The 15,800-nt window shown below is 33.6% G+C and overlaps 2 protein-coding genes across 2 annotated transcripts; both read left to right on the top strand.

The window, feature by feature from the left end:
- Positions 1 to 7,470: 7,470 nt before the first annotated feature.
- Positions 7,471 to 10,254, top strand: LOC110707938 (2-alkenal reductase (NADP(+)-dependent)-like). Its single transcript, XM_021886024.1, has 5 exons — positions 7,471 to 7,828; positions 8,407 to 8,587; positions 8,912 to 9,078; positions 9,321 to 9,403; positions 9,688 to 10,254. The coding sequence occupies exons 1-5, from the start codon at positions 7,586 to 7,588 to the stop codon at positions 10,070 to 10,072; spliced, it is 1,059 nt and encodes a 352-aa protein (XP_021741716.1). The 5' UTR covers positions 7,471 to 7,585; the 3' UTR covers positions 10,073 to 10,254.
- Positions 10,255 to 10,426: 172 nt separating this feature from the next.
- On the top strand, positions 10,427 to 14,951 carry LOC110707937 (beta-glucuronosyltransferase GlcAT14B-like). The gene is made up of 4 exons (XM_021886023.1): positions 10,427 to 12,092; positions 13,323 to 13,398; positions 13,480 to 13,595; positions 13,718 to 14,951. Exons 1-4 carry the CDS (start codon positions 11,537 to 11,539, stop codon positions 14,251 to 14,253), a joined length of 1,284 nt encoding a protein of 427 aa, XP_021741715.1. The 5' UTR covers positions 10,427 to 11,536; the 3' UTR covers positions 14,254 to 14,951.
- The last annotated feature ends 849 nt before the right edge of the window (positions 14,952 to 15,800 follow it).

The following is a 15,800-nucleotide window of genomic DNA, read 5'->3' as shown; positions in this document are numbered from 1 at the left end:
TAAACTAAATAACAGGCAAAATACGGGGATTTGTTAAACATCCCCTACACATCTCTAAATAAAGCCCACAATTATTTTTACTTTGGCTCTTTTGCCCTTTTTTAAATTTTTACCGAAAACATAACTCTCTCACGAAAAAAGTGGAGCCGGAGTGGATCGTCGAGGGACACCGGAGAGCCGTCATCGTCGCCGGAAAGCGAGGTAATTTGGGGATAAAATTACGAAAAGTAGGGGTGGCGTCTGGCCGGGACGCCACTTGCGGCGTCCCGGCCAGGCGCCACCGCCACGGTAGCGGCGTTCCGGCCAGACGCCACCGCCACGATGGCGGCGTCCCGGCCAGACGCCACTCCTACTTTTCGTAATTTTTTTTTTATATAATTTTATTTAATGTTTTTGTTTTTTTGTTTTTTTTTTTTTTGTGGTTTTTTAACTTTGATAAATTTGAAATTAAATATGTGTTAATAAGTTCAAAAAAAAAAATATTTTGTTTTAATTTGAAATTATGTTTTAAATATGTGTTAATAAAATTATGTTTAATTTTGTATGTGCAAATCAAATATGTGTTAATAATTTCAAAAAAAAAAATTATGTTTTAATTTTGTATGTGTATGAATACTTTCATACGTAATAATGTGTTAATTTTGTGTTAATTATGTGTAAATTTAGAAACTAAATGTATTATGCGTTAAATATAGAAATGAAATTTACAAATAAAAAATTAGAAATTACTTATATGTTAATTTTGTGTTAAATGTATTAATTTAATCTTTATATAATTATATGTATTTAAAAATTATATGGCATTGTTGTAGGATTACGGTGGAGACGGAAATGATTATAGTGGGATTTTTGTACATGATGGTCCCTTCGAAGATGCTCAACAAGCGATTGATTGGGCAAAACCGGTTGCAATTAGATCTGGTTTTTGTTTAGTAGTAGCAAGTCATAAATCTCTCGAGAACTCTAGACGGCGACATGGTATGATGTATTGAGTTCATAGCGCAAAACCCAGCCGAGAAAATGAAAAGGGATGATCTGAGTAATAAAACAAAACCAAATTAAATGAAATTCTGCAACATTTGAGATTGTCAATCAATTAGACTAAAACCCAAAATAATTGAAACGTAAATCAACTAAAACGCTCAATAAACCCCACGCACGCAACATGCCATACAGTTAAACCCTAGATTTATATACAATGGCTTTCTACTACTACACAATAAATAAAAATTCAATGTAATTTTACAACAAATCAATAAAACCAAGTATATCTGAATGATATTAAAGCACAAAAGCAAGGAAATTGATTAGAAAAAGAACGATATTACCATAAATTGAAGAAATTAACAAGCGGCGGAAGAAATTTAACACGACTTCGACCCAAATTCGGTAAATTTCAGGCAGCTTCAAAAGATAACTACGGTTGTATAACAGTATAAGAATACAGGATCGTGATGAACAATTAGTTTTAAAGTATGAATTTTTCAGATCTGAAAGCTGGAGAAAGAGAAGAGGGAAAGAGAGGGTTTCTATTACGTGTGTAGGTAGCAGGGGCGGTTTCTGATTTTTTTTATTTTTTTTTGTTTTGAAATTTCATACACCGCTTTTTTGAAGTCATGGGTCCCATCCTTGTGATGTAAGCCTACGGCCCCCCAATCATTCCTTTCCAGCGTTTCAACGCTTTTCCATGTCGAGAAACTACTTCGACTTAAAAAAGCGTCGATAAAAAGCGGAAATATATTTTTCCACTAACGCCTCATAGACAACGTCGAGCCAACAATGTCTAGAAAGTAAGGGATTTGTAGTAGTGATGTGTTGTATCGTGACCGGATACACCAATGGAACAACCTAGCCGCCTTTTAGTTTTTCATGCGTACGTATACCTTTTCTATGTAACCTTGTATTTGTACTGCTATTTTTATTCCAGTTATTTATTTTTTGTATTTTAATTTTGACTAAATGCATATCTTGCATGCATACTAATTAGTATTTGCGCATTACAAACTAAAAAGATAATGTCAAATTTTAAAAACTTAAAATGATAATGTCAAATGTTACAAACTTAAACGATAATGTCAGATTTTACAAACTACTATGATAATGTACAAAATGTTGTATAAATAAACTGCCAACAGATCAGTAATCACTTTTTGACGTCCACTACCACTGCACAAGGTCCTCGACTATTTTCTGCTTACTGCAGACACAGTGGACGTAGATGATGTGCCCGATCTACTAACAAATCTACCATCTCTACCCTTACGCACATCTACCCTATGCGTCTCATACATATCATCAAGCCTCTGACTGAATGGACCGTAATAATCATATGGTCCACTCCTCCTTCTCACCATCATCATCTTCATCCTCCTCAGGATGGTGAATCCAATCTCTGCGAGCCGAAACCGAAATACCACTCGATCTAACGTGTCTGGACCCCGAGCTCTCCATTGAATAGTTTCTACTTCTAATAACTTCCATACTCTTCCCCGCACCAGGTCAAAAATGCGATACCTAACTCCATTAAAAAAATTAAAATATATATAAACATAAAAAAAAATTAAAAAAAATAACGAACCAAAAAAATATCAAATAAACAAAAATAATACTAACAAATTGACATAAAAAAAATTAACAAAACACTGCAAAATAAATAAAAACAAAAAAATACAAAATAAAAAGAAAAAAATTACCAAAACATACAAAATAAATATAAACATAAAAAAAAATTAAAATACAACAGAATTGGAAAAAAAAACATACAAATAATTGAAAAGTAAATATAAACATAAACAAAATACAGCAAATTTGAAATAAACAAAAAAAATATACAAAAAAAATGAAAAAAAAAAATATAAACATAAACAAAAAAAAAAAAAAAAAGTCTGGAAATTTTTATTTTTTTTTACAGAAAACTGAAAAAAATATATAAACATAGACAAAAAAAATAAAAAAAAGGGTGGCGGCGCCCAGGCCAGACGGCAGCCCCACGGCGGCGGCGGTGCCCTCGCAAGACACCACCACCGTGGCCCTGGCGTCCCGCCCAAGCCGCCGCCGCTATGGGGTTGGCGTCTGGCTTGGGCGCCACCACCGTGGCCATGGCGTCCTAGCCAAGCACCCCGCCCTCTTCGAGGTTTTTTTTTTAAAAAAATTACCTTGCCACCGTGACCGCCTTCCTCCGCCTCCGCCGCCTCCGCCGCCGCCAATTCCTTGCGGTAGAAAGAAGATGGGTGAGAGGTTGGGTGATGAGAGTGTGTGAGGTTTTTTTTTTATATTAAGGGCAAAAGTGTCAATTCAATGAAAATTTGTGGGCTTTATGTGGAAATTTGCGGGCGATGTTTAGCAATCCACAAAATGAGTTGAGGATTTTTTTTTTTTTTTTGGGGAATTTGTGAAAATTCAAATTTTAGGCACAATTTTGGCCCAAAACAAGTGGGGTTTGGGTAGGGTTGAGCATGGGTCGGGTACCCGTACCGTTAACACTATTGGTTTGGGTACTCGATAACCAATAACACTAAAAATGATATTCATTACCTGAACCAATAAGTTCGGGTACTCAAACTTTGGGTACCCGAATTTTCGGATCGGTTATCGAGTACCCAATATGATATCCAATAATGAAATTTAGACTTTAAAATATAGTTATTATGATATCATTCAACACTAATCAACAATAATATCACATGATCATGACCAAATTACCAATAATTACAAGTCATTTAAATTAGGGAAATTCACTTTGGTAACACTGCAACTTTTTATTTTCTCAGTGGTAAATTGTAAAATTCTTATTATCCTAATTAATTATAATTATTCGACGGTGAACTTAATGAAATAATCTAGTGAATGCTTAACCATGGTTAACATTTTTTTAAAATAAAAAAATTGAAATTACTAAAATATCCTCACTTAATACACTAATACACTCAAACCCAACTGTCATCATCATGAACCCATGATTATCATCTTCATCCTCTTCTCTTTCTTCCGCCTTACACTTTCCACCCAATTGCCACCGACCAACCACCTCTCCCCCGCCCCTTCCCACGCCGGCGCCCGCTCCCAGTCCTTCCCTCTCGGGTGCGCCGACCTCCCTCACCCGTGCCGGCTGGCGTGTCTCTCCTTTCCCTTAAACCACCACCCCTTAACGATTCAACACCAACACAAACAGCCGCACCTCATCTCCTAATCTCAGCAGCAATCTAACAACAGCCCAACCACCATAATCAACGATGGCTTTCCATTAGCGCACCATCAATCGCCTACTGGCCGTTCATATATCACAACCACTGTTGCAACTAACCCCCAATGCACCAGCCATCGCTGCTTCCATAGCAGTCCCTGCCATCACCGCACAGTAGCCGCGACCCCCCCCTTTTCTCCGTCAATACCAGCTTCGGCCGCCGATCAAAACAATAGCACCACAAGTCACCCCCAAACAATCCCTCAAATATCATATCTTTCCCAACTTTTAATTCACCTGCAAAATCAAATTTCTAACACTAATTAATCAACATATCGCAATAAAATAACAAGTAAATTACTAAATTATTCATTATTGCCCTACAAATTAATCAAACCTAAAAAATTGAATAAGATTCTTACAATTGAATTTGGGGAAAATAGGTTGAGCGAATATTCTTGTACTTGAATAAGAGATCCAACAAAGAAGAAGGGTTACCGATTGCCGCCGCCATAGAATCGTCAACATAAGGTAATTGACGATGTGATGATTTTCTCTCTCCTTTGACCGCGGCGATGATGCTTCGGAGGCCAGGAAAGGTAGAGTCGTTAGTGTTTTTTTTATAAGATTTCGGCAACGAAAGACGGCCGGCGAGGGAGGGAAAGGGGCTGGAACGGCTGGCGAGGGTAGGGGAAGGGGTTGCCGGTGTAAGGGCTTGGTTGGGGAGGGCTATTCATGGTGGTTGAAGGTTTTGGAGGAAAGCTAGAATTAAGGATTAAGGTTAAATTAGTCATTAAATCTTTAATTAACTAGGGTTAAACTTATAACTTCATTAATGTCACCATTGGATTTGTATAGGAAATTGGAGTTTACCTAGATAATAAGATTTTTTACAATTTACCACTGAAAAAATAAAAAACTAGAGTAAGAGTTTAGATTTTGGATAAATAGATTTAAGTAGGAAAAAAAAAATTGCTTATCGGATCGGATCGGGTAACCGTTAATTTTAAAATGATACCCGATAACCCTATTCGATAACAAATTACCGGATCGGGTACTCGAACTGTTATGGTTATTGGAACGGGTACCCTAATTTTCGGTTCGGATTTTCAGTTTTTCGGATAATTTTGCTCAGCCCTAGGTTTAGGCACAATTTCTTAGCTACACACTTGTGCAGCTAAGCTAGCTGCAACAACCATATATATGAACATATAGTACTTCAAAAATGAACATAAGTTTTTTCTCCCTTCCTTATATTTACCCCTCTTTCTCTCTCTCTTCTTCTTCCTTACCTCCATTAATTTTCTCTTTTTGTTTTCTTCTCCATTCAAATTTTCTCTCTCCTCTTTTTTTTTTTTTTTTTTTTTTTTTTTTTTCTCCTTTCCTCGTAAGTAAATTTCTTTCTTACCTCATTATACCTCAATCTTTAAACTTCTTTATCCTCCTACTTTGGATATTCTCCAATTCGTCACCATTGTAACATCCTCCATCATCTTCGTCGCGATCGTCACCATTTTCCTTTTCCTTTATTTTCTACATTATTATGAATTTGGTTGTTAAAAAAAAAAGGAATAGATTATCAATGCAGGTTAGTTTTTTTGTTGTTGATTTTTAATAATTTTAATTAGGTTACATTTAGGTTGAATTTGTAATTGATTTTTCTGATTTTTTAATTTGGTGAATTTCAATTTGAGGAATTTGATGAATTTCAATTGACTTTTTGATAATCTAGTGAATTAGACTATTTCAACTTAATTTTTTGAATTTTTTATGAATTATTTTAATTAATGAGTTTTTGTGATGAATTGAATTGCTGCATCTTTAATTTGTTTGTTATTATGAATTTTGATTTTTTTTTTAATTGAGTTGCTAATATTTGTGTATAATTTTTGGAACAAAGAAAAATAAACACGGTGTACTTTAAAATTGAACATTTAGTACACTAAAAATGAACATTTAGTACATAAAAATTGAACATATTTTAATGATTTATTTTATCTTTATTTTTCGTTAATAATTATGTACAATAAATTTGAATTTATATGAATATGAGAAAATCATGCTCATTTTGAATATACTAAATGTTCATAATTTTTTTTACGTGCTCATTTTTTTATATAAAATGTTCATTTTCTGTAACATATTCATATATTTTTATGAAATGTTCATTTTTAATATTGTATGATAAATGTTCATTTTTAATATACTAATGTTCATAATTGTTTTTGACATGTTCATTTTTTATTAATAAATATTTATTATTTTTTATTTTTTTTTTACATGTTCATAATTATTTTTACACCAAATGTTCATTTTTAAGGTCGTGGCCTAGCAAATTTGTGACTATCATTTTTATTTTTAATACTAAATGATTTTTTTTTTAACATGTTTACTTTGTAAGTACTAAATGTTCTTTTTTTTTTTTTACATGTTCATATTTTTTACTACATGTTCATTCTATAGGCAGTGGTGCAGCTATTCAAGCTACACTATAGTCAGCTAAGACTTTTTGGGGTTTGGGAACAGCATTTTTGGCCCAAAGTTGGGCCAACCCATCATGAAGCTTTGGCCCAAAGTTTCCATATAACTTAAGTTTTTTTTTTTTTTTTTTTTTTTTTTTTTTTTTTTTTTTTTTTTTTGCCTTTGAAATCTTGGCAGTATTAAGGCGGCTAACGCGCGCGATGTGCGCGTCATAGCTAACCATGTCCGGAATTTCTTTCAGTTTGGCGTTGTTAGTTTCATTAAGTAGGGAAAATGTATAAACAAATATTTTTAGAGGTATATATGTCCACATGCTATTCTTAAGAGTTAAAAAACAATTAACATTAATGAGGCCGGACATATATGTAAATAAACATTTTAGGGACATAATCGCCTCAACACTATTGATAAAGTATGGTCATACTTTCAAAAAGGGTAAATATGTAGAGGCATAATAGTCTCAACACTATTAATAAGAGCTTACTCATACTTTTAAAAAGATATCAATTCATAAGTTTAGAGAATCTTCAAATTACATTACGAAGTATAATATAGAGTACGTATTTATTTTGAGCTTAGTGATTCATCTTAATGAGTAGTTATATGACTCTAGTATATTGGCATGTTACATGTTACGTACTTGTATGACTCTAGTAATATACGAAGTATGGACTATGGAGTACTATAGTAGTTGGTAGTTGGTACCACTTTTGATTAGTACTCACCTTTCTCTTTATGTCCTTTCAAATAAATAATAGCCATACATAATTAGATACGTAGTATATCGGAACGAAAGTGTTGTACGGGCAACAATTTGTGGTTGTACGTAGATTCATAGTAATACGAAGTATAAACCAATTATAAGTCTCAAACAAACAATAAAAACATGTGCAACAATTGAGAGAATTAGCTCAAACAAAAATGGAAGAAATTATAGGCAATAAGTTTGTGACAATAAAGCACACCATAGAAGGAGCACCAAAGGAGGATGATTTTGAGGTTTTAACCACAAATATTAGCACATCATCCATTAAGCCAGGCTCTAACGATGTCCTCGTCAAATGTCTTCAACTTTCCATTGATCCTTACCAACTTAACCGCATGAAGAGTTTTAGTACTTCTCAGAATTCAGTAGCTGTGGCTTTCAAATTGGTTCCTGGCAAGGTAATGTCTTCTTGTTTACTACTACAGTAGTATAACGGACGGTAATGAGAATAAATTTCTATATGATTTTATTTGAGAAATGAATAATGTCCTTTGGGTATGTTAATTCACTTTGTATAAACTGCCACAAAAATAGGCCAAGAGGTTAATTATATGTGTTGATGTTTAGATTGATAATGTTTGGCTTGGCTAATACTCGTATTTCTAATTACAGTAATTTAAATTTAATCTTCGTTTATTTTTTTATAATTTTTTTTTTAAAGTATTTAATTTTTGTTGATAAAAACACATTTAAGTTTAGGCTATTCGATCTTTTGCTCTAAACCTTTAGAAATTTGCATTTTGCGTTGATGAATTAATCAGTAAAATAAAGATCAAATTTAGGCAGATTAATAATCGCAACAAATTAATTGACTTTTTTATTATTATAAAATTATGGAGTATTATTATTGTAAAAAGTTTTTGAGTCGCAAGTAAGGGGGAGGATTTGATCTAATATATATAGAGTATTTTTTTTACTTGTATTTGAAAGTGGAATGGATGTTTTAATTAAATTTGTAGTGTTTTGGTAATAACAGTCAATTGAAGGATATGGAGTTGGAAAAGTTGTGGCTTCAGGGCATCCTAAATTCCGAAAGGATGACTTAGTTACTGGACTATTGAATTGGGCACAATATGTCGTGGTGGAGGACGTCAATTTGTTGCAGAAATTATTAGATCCTACTGAATTTCCCTTGTCATACCATGTCGGAATACTTGGTACATATTCTCTTTGCTCCTTTTTATTCTTCACTTTGAATTTTATGTTATCCCATATACATCTTTTATCACAAATATATTATAAGATGTCCTTAGATTATCATCGTCTCATCTCGTTGAAGCATGTGCTTTGACTAGCTATAAACTCCAATATATTTGTATACCAAACACACTGAGGAGATGGTGAGAAACTTACTTTTTGACTTTGAGGTTATAAATTCGAGCTCTACCATTTATAAATGGACAAAATGGTTGGAAGCAGGGAATTCCTCTGGTTTTGATGAAAGTGTGAAAGTAATATGCATATATTATTTGTGTTTGTAGGACTTAGTGGACTCACAGCATATGCTGGGTTATTCAAAGTGGGCAAACCAAAGAAGGGAGAGAGGATATTTGTATCAACTGCTTCAGGATCTATTGGAAATTTAGTAGGGCAATACGCTAAGTTATTTGGTTGCTATGTTGTTGGTTGCGCAGGTTCCACTGAAAAGGTTAGCTAGTGATTTTTTTTTTTTTTATTTATTTTTTTTTTAATTTTCCTTTGTGGTTAGAGATCCACAAAGGGCGAGTGATGAGAATCAATCCCACAATCACCTGAAATTAGAAGGGAAGCTAGTGAATTATTTTTTACATATATAGGTTTTTGTTTATCTTAGCTTGTTCAAAAATTGATTCTTATTATCATCTTCATTTTTTTACTAATTATATCTACTACCATTGTTATATTATGTAGGTTGCTATGTTAAAGGAAAAACTTGGCTTTGATGGTGCATTCAATTATAAAGAAGAGAGTGATTTGAAGTTGGCTCTTCAAAGGTCATACTCGTATCTAATCCTTAATTGTAACAACACCCTTTTTTTCCACGTAGCGACACATAGAATAATAAATGAGCGTGTGCATGCTTAGCAATATTTAAGAGACAATCTTGTGGTTTGGTCATATATTATTATGTGGTGATATCGATTTTGGATGATTATCATGATGTTAATTTAATTTATTTAGTTTTTTTTTTTTTTTTTTTTTTTTTTTGTCAAACCGTACATATAAATGTGGACATAACAAATAACACGCAATTTACGGGTGTTTAAACCAAATGCAGACACTTTCCAGAAGGAATTGACATCTATTTTGACAATGTGGGTGGTGAGATGCTAGAAGCTGCTGTTGCAAACATGAACCCCTTTGGTAGAGTGGTTGCATGTGGTGTTATGTCTCAGTACACCGATCCTACTAAGAGAAGAGCTGGTCCCGACATGATCGACGTCGTGTATAAGCGAATCACCATGCAAGGATATCTGGCTAACGATTACAAGGATGAAAATTTCGAAGAATTTGTATCAACAACATCAAGATACCTCCAAGCAGGCCAAATGCAGGTGCTTGAAGATATCCATGTTGGCATAGAGAACATCCCTTCAGCTTTTGTAGGTCTCTTTTGTGGCCGTAACATTGGCAAGACTATTGTTAAAATCGCGGATGATTAACTTATCCGTGTTTCATTTACTCCATCCATTACCAATTGATAAAACAATATAATTGTTAAATAAGCAAACTTGATTCTAAGTGTTTACCCTTATTTGAGAGTTGGTAATGAGAATAGAATTAAGTTTTGTACTTTTTGCTTGAAATAAAGTGTTCTGTCACTTCCGTGTGAATTTTTAAGGAAGGTGTGGTCTAGTCTAATCTAAATTTTTTTGGTATAGTCTAATTGTTTAATTTGATTGAAATTTGACCTTAATTGTACGTATATGTATAAGAAAAAACATTATCTAGTGAGAGGTTGTTAGATTCAATTCATCTCATTGTGTTTATTTAAATATTTAATTTTCATATAATTTTTACAAAAGATATGTAAACGAAAATTAGAAGATTTAATATGATTTAACTAGAATAAAAATAAATAAATATAGAGTAAGTATTAGTAACAAGAACAAGTTGAAGAGATTAAAGCCCAACACTCCATTTCTCGAGTTTTCCTTTCTTTTATCATTGGTGAGATTATCTTTTCATTTTCCCGTACCCATTCTTTACCCTAATACCACTCCACGATCCTCCGGTAACAGATTGCTTGCTGTTGAAAAAAAATAAAAAAAATTATAACCCTAAGTCCCTAAGTGTTTTACACTTTTATCAGACCCTACCCCCCTCTAATCTATATCCCTTTAAACAAACTTAAGACTTATCATATGGTTTAAAAAAAAAAAAACTTAAGATTTATCATATCTCCATTACTTTACCCACAAACACCTCTATCCTATGATCAAAAGATGGTCGATTTTTTATATGGTTTGATCCAATCATCCAATTACTTTATTGACCTATGCCATGGTGTCAATGGTGCAAATGCACCCTACTTGCTTCTTCCTAGAGTTCTTACTATGTACAACACACGCACCATTAAAGTTACAACCGATAACATCTTCTATGCTCGAGTATATAATTGAATTCGTAACATCCCGACTCCCAAAACAATGATCCTCTTTGTCAAAAGAACTTGATTAATAGTCCCCACCACTTTACCATTGCCGATTAATAAAGTAACTCGAGTGAGTCCTCTCTCAACTTTTTGTACAACCCTACTTATATACAAAGTCTTGCACAAAGTCCACCTTTTTCCTAGCCTTTTTTCTCTTTCTCTAATTAAACAATGAATTGACTCTAAAATTTAGCACAGTAGTAGTAAAGAACATCATGATTTTTAGATTTTTGTTTTCCCATCATTTTTTTTTTTGATTTATAATCACACCTTTCAACCACCATATTCTATCGCACCACCATTCACCCACTTCCCCAAATTAAATTCCTCATACTTTTCACCTGAATCAACAAATTAATACCCAACAACAACAAACTTCCCAAAATTATACAAAATTAACCAAAATTTTTAATTAATTTTTTGTTCCCCAAATTCCAATGCAATATACAGAATTAGCAACAACAAAATCAACATGGATTTGAGCAACAAATTAACCCAAATCCAAAAAAGGAAGAAATGGTTCTTTCTATTATTACTTCCTTTCTTAATTCTACTCTCCATTTTCACTTCATTTAACTCAAAAACCCCATTTTACAAAACCCATCAATTCCATCAAAAAAACCCTCAAAACCCTGAATTTGTTGAATCAAAGTTGAAAATTTCACCAATTTCCAAAAACCCGATTCCAAAAATTGCTTATTTGATCTCTGGTTCAAGGGGTGATGGTGAAAGTTTGAAAAGAACATTAAAAGCTCTTTACCATCCATTAAATCAGTATGCTGTTCATCTTGATTTAGAAGCTCCACCTGACGAAAGATTGGATTTAATGGATTTTGTAGAGAGAGAAAGTGTTTTTAGAGAGATGGGAAATGTTAGAGTTGTGGCAAAGAGTAATTTGGTTACTTATAGGGGACCCACTATGGTGAGCAATACACTTCATGCTATGGCTATTTTGTTGAAGGAAGGTGGTACTTGGGATTGGTTCATCAATTTGAGTGCTTCTGATTATCCTCTTGTAACACAGGATGGTAAGTTGTAACTTTTAAGTAAAAGTTGTTGAATTTCATTGGGGATTTTATGTTGTTGGAATTTGTTGTTTTCTTGGTTTGTTTGTTGGTATTGGATATAGTAATTGTCATGTTTTTAATATATGGATTGATAAGTTTGTCTTATTATTCGTCTCGGGAATGATTTAGGCTGTCTGTCTGGTTTTCTTTTCTACTCGAATTAAAAATTAATCGAGTGATTAGTCTATGGAATTGGTAATTACTATGTATTTACTCTAATTAGATTGTAGGCTTAATTTGAGATTTAATGGCAATATAAGGCGTATTAGTTACAATTTTAATTGCTTAAGCTTGATTTTACATTGCTTTTATTCTCTATAGTTGCAAAAGTTGCCATTTTAATGCTAGAATCTTGTAATTTGGCTGATATACAATTGAAGTAAAGCTCTTATCTTTTGCCCCTTTTTTGGGTGGGCATATATTCTCTTTTAGTGTATCTATCTTTGGTGTCATGAAGTATATATAGAAAATGTAAGCTTTTGGTGATCACTTTAAGCATTTTTTTTAGACTAATGTAAGTGATATTATTCTTGCTGGCTATTGTTTATTGTTAGTTTAAGATTAGTGAAGCTGTCTGTCAGGGAATGTATGGCCTCACGTGGATAAGCATCATATCTTCTCATGTAGTCATGTTATATAGTATTAGTAAATTGTTGGATTAGAATAAATAACTGATTTGTTGTGTAGCCTAAAAAACAAGGTAGAGTACAAGGTGATCCATGGATAGATTTGGCTATGTGAACGACAAGTTTCCATTGAAGATAGGTGTATTGCACTCATACTAAGTTAATATTGTTTAGCTAGAAACTGAAGTTCTGATATTTGGACTCTGGATTTCATGATCAAAATGTTCATTTTAGGAAGATGTATTCGGTTACATGCTAGCAGGACTGCAGGAGACCAGGAGTGGTACCTAGACTTTTCGATTTTAGCATGATAATAAGTACTGAAATGTATAGGAATAACCGTCTCCAATCTAATTGTAGGAAGGCATAATCTATCGAAGTGTGACATTTTGTCGCATTTTTAATCAAGTAGTGTAGTTGGCCATGTTTGAGTTTGATGGTGCATGCACTACTTTACGACTTACTGCTTGTTACCTGCTCATATTGTTCTAAATGGATATTGTAGTCCATCTTCAGTTACTTGACAGTTATTTTTTCCTACTTCCTTTCTTATATTGTGCAACAGATTTGCTGCATGTATTATCAACCATACCAAGAGAACTTAATTTTATTGAGCATACTAGTGACATTGGGTGGAAAGAGTATGTAGCTCATCTTTTCTCCTTGGTGTTTTTAATCCAACAGGTCTTGAACCTGAGTGAACATTCTCTTGTTTTCAACAGGTATCAGAGAGCAAGACCTGTTATAATCGACCCTGGGCTGTACAGCACTCAAAAATCTGATGTCTATTGGGTCCCTGAAAGAAGAGGCATTCCTACAGCATTTAAATTATACACAGGTATACTTTGGTTGGAAAATCCAAAAGTAAAGAGCACTCTAAAAGTCTTGGAAAATATAATGTTAAAGAGAACTAGAGTGAATCTGGTCTTGTGTTTTGACATATATCATTTTCACTTTCAGGTTCTGCTTGGATGATGCTTTCTCGGCCTTTTGTTGAGTATTGCCTATGGGGTTGGGACAACCTCCCAAGGACAGTTTTGATGTATTATGCCAACTTTCTTTCCTCACCAGAGGGGTATTTTCACACTGTTATCTGCAATGTTGAGGAGTTTAAGAACACAACAGTGAACCACGACTTACACTTCATATCATGGGATAATCCTCCTAAGCAACATCCACATTTTCTGACAGTTGATGACTATGAGAAAATGGTGGAAAGCAATGCCCCCTTTGCCAGGAAATTTGGTAGGAAAGAAGCTGTGATGGATAAGATCGACGCTGAGCTTTTGGGAAGTGATGACAGTGGGTTTGTGCCCGGAAAATGGTTGGTCAGAGAAAATGAAAACAGTACAGATGGTTCTCTGTCTTACTCAGTGGCAAATGGCACGATTGAACTTAGGCCAGGTCCTGGTGCTGATAGGCTCAAACGCCTCATTAAAAAACTATTATCAAAGGAAATTTTTTATCCTAGGCAATGCACCTCAATTCCATTATGATTCAGTCTCTGAATCTCCCACTTCACACGGCTTTTTCTTGGTTCAAATGAATGCTGAGCATCAACAGAAAATAAGAACTGATAGATATATATTTATACTGGCTAGTTTACTGTCCCTGCTTCATCTTTCAGGTCAGTTTACTTTTTGAGATGTGAAATTAGTTGCAACATATAGATGGGTTACATGGATATTGGTTTTTGTATATTCGATCAATGGTATAGTCTTTCTCCAAACCTCTGTTTCATTCATATGACATGAACTATGAAGTATGCTTCAACTCCCAATAGTCCCTTACCTATCTAGTGCATGTGAAGGTTTCACTCAGCACGGAGCATGGTCTTAGGGTGCACACACTCTCTTGCACACCTAAATTACATGATTTCATATTCTTCAATATACTTGATTTGTATACATTGTTTCATCACTCATTTACCAACTCCGCCCTCGTATAAGCAGCCTATAGCTAGGAATAATGGTGAGTTTAATATATTGGTTGGTTAGTTTTCCCTACTTGTAATTTTTCATTAGCTATTGGGTGATAGAACTTACTGCAAGATTGAATGATGAATTTGCTTCATACATATGGTATGCTGTACTCAAATACAAAGATTTATATAGATAATGTCTTTGTAGATTAGTAATATTTGGACTTAACTTTAATATCTCGGATTCTCGAAATTATTGGGAAGATGTCTTTATGTTGGATGAAGGTAGTAGCAATTGAATGTTGATACAAAATCTTGGTAAATGTCTTGGTGTATTGATGTAGATTGTTAAAAATCTTGAGATGATTTAATTAAGAGGGAAAAAATGTTCAAACTTGGGCATTGTAGTTAGTTGGGATTGGGCCACAGTCCACCAAAACAAGTAAACAACCTTAAGCTAGGTCCATATTGAAATTGTTTTCCATGGAGCCCAATTTTAACTATCCCATCTCTTCAAGCGAATTGAACTTGAGTTTATCCACTTCGAATTAAAAGTGTACTAGGTTAGGTCTCGTGCCATGCACGGTGCGTTATTTTAATTACTTTTGACAAATTAATTTATTTATAGCATAATATATAAAAACTGTTTAATATCTTGAACAAAATTGAAGTAACATGAAATATTTGATCAAGATCATATTCTTAAAAAATATTCCACCAAAAATACATCTTCTTCAAAAAGATTATATATTTCCTTATTATTCCGTAATTAATTGAGTATCAACAAAAAAATGGTAAATGTTATTACTCATTTATATAGTTGACAAAAACAATTTTTTTTTTTTAAAAATAACTTCCTTAAATAAAATTTAGTAATTAATTATTAAAAAAATATACTAAGAACACACCAGAAATTGACACGTGTCATTGTTGGTGTGTCTTTTAGTATATAGTTATTGATTTTATTTAAGTGTTTTTTTTTTTGGTTGGTAAGGAGAAAGGGCCCTACCGGGCTAGAATCTGTCACAGGTCTTCCCGACTCGGATTAGTGGGCTAGACACTTTGGAAGTGCGGGGAAGAGTAAGGGAATCTCCACCCCAAGTGTCTTTAGTGGGGTTTGAT

This window comes from Chenopodium quinoa, unplaced genomic scaffold (assembly GCF_001683475.1).
Source record: "Chenopodium quinoa cultivar QQ74 unplaced genomic scaffold, ASM168347v1, whole genome shotgun sequence".
Lineage (NCBI taxonomy): Eukaryota > Viridiplantae > Streptophyta > Magnoliopsida > Caryophyllales > Amaranthaceae > Chenopodium > Chenopodium quinoa.
Note: the sequence above shows the minus strand (reverse complement) of the source record. Positions and strands in the feature narration are given on the sequence as shown.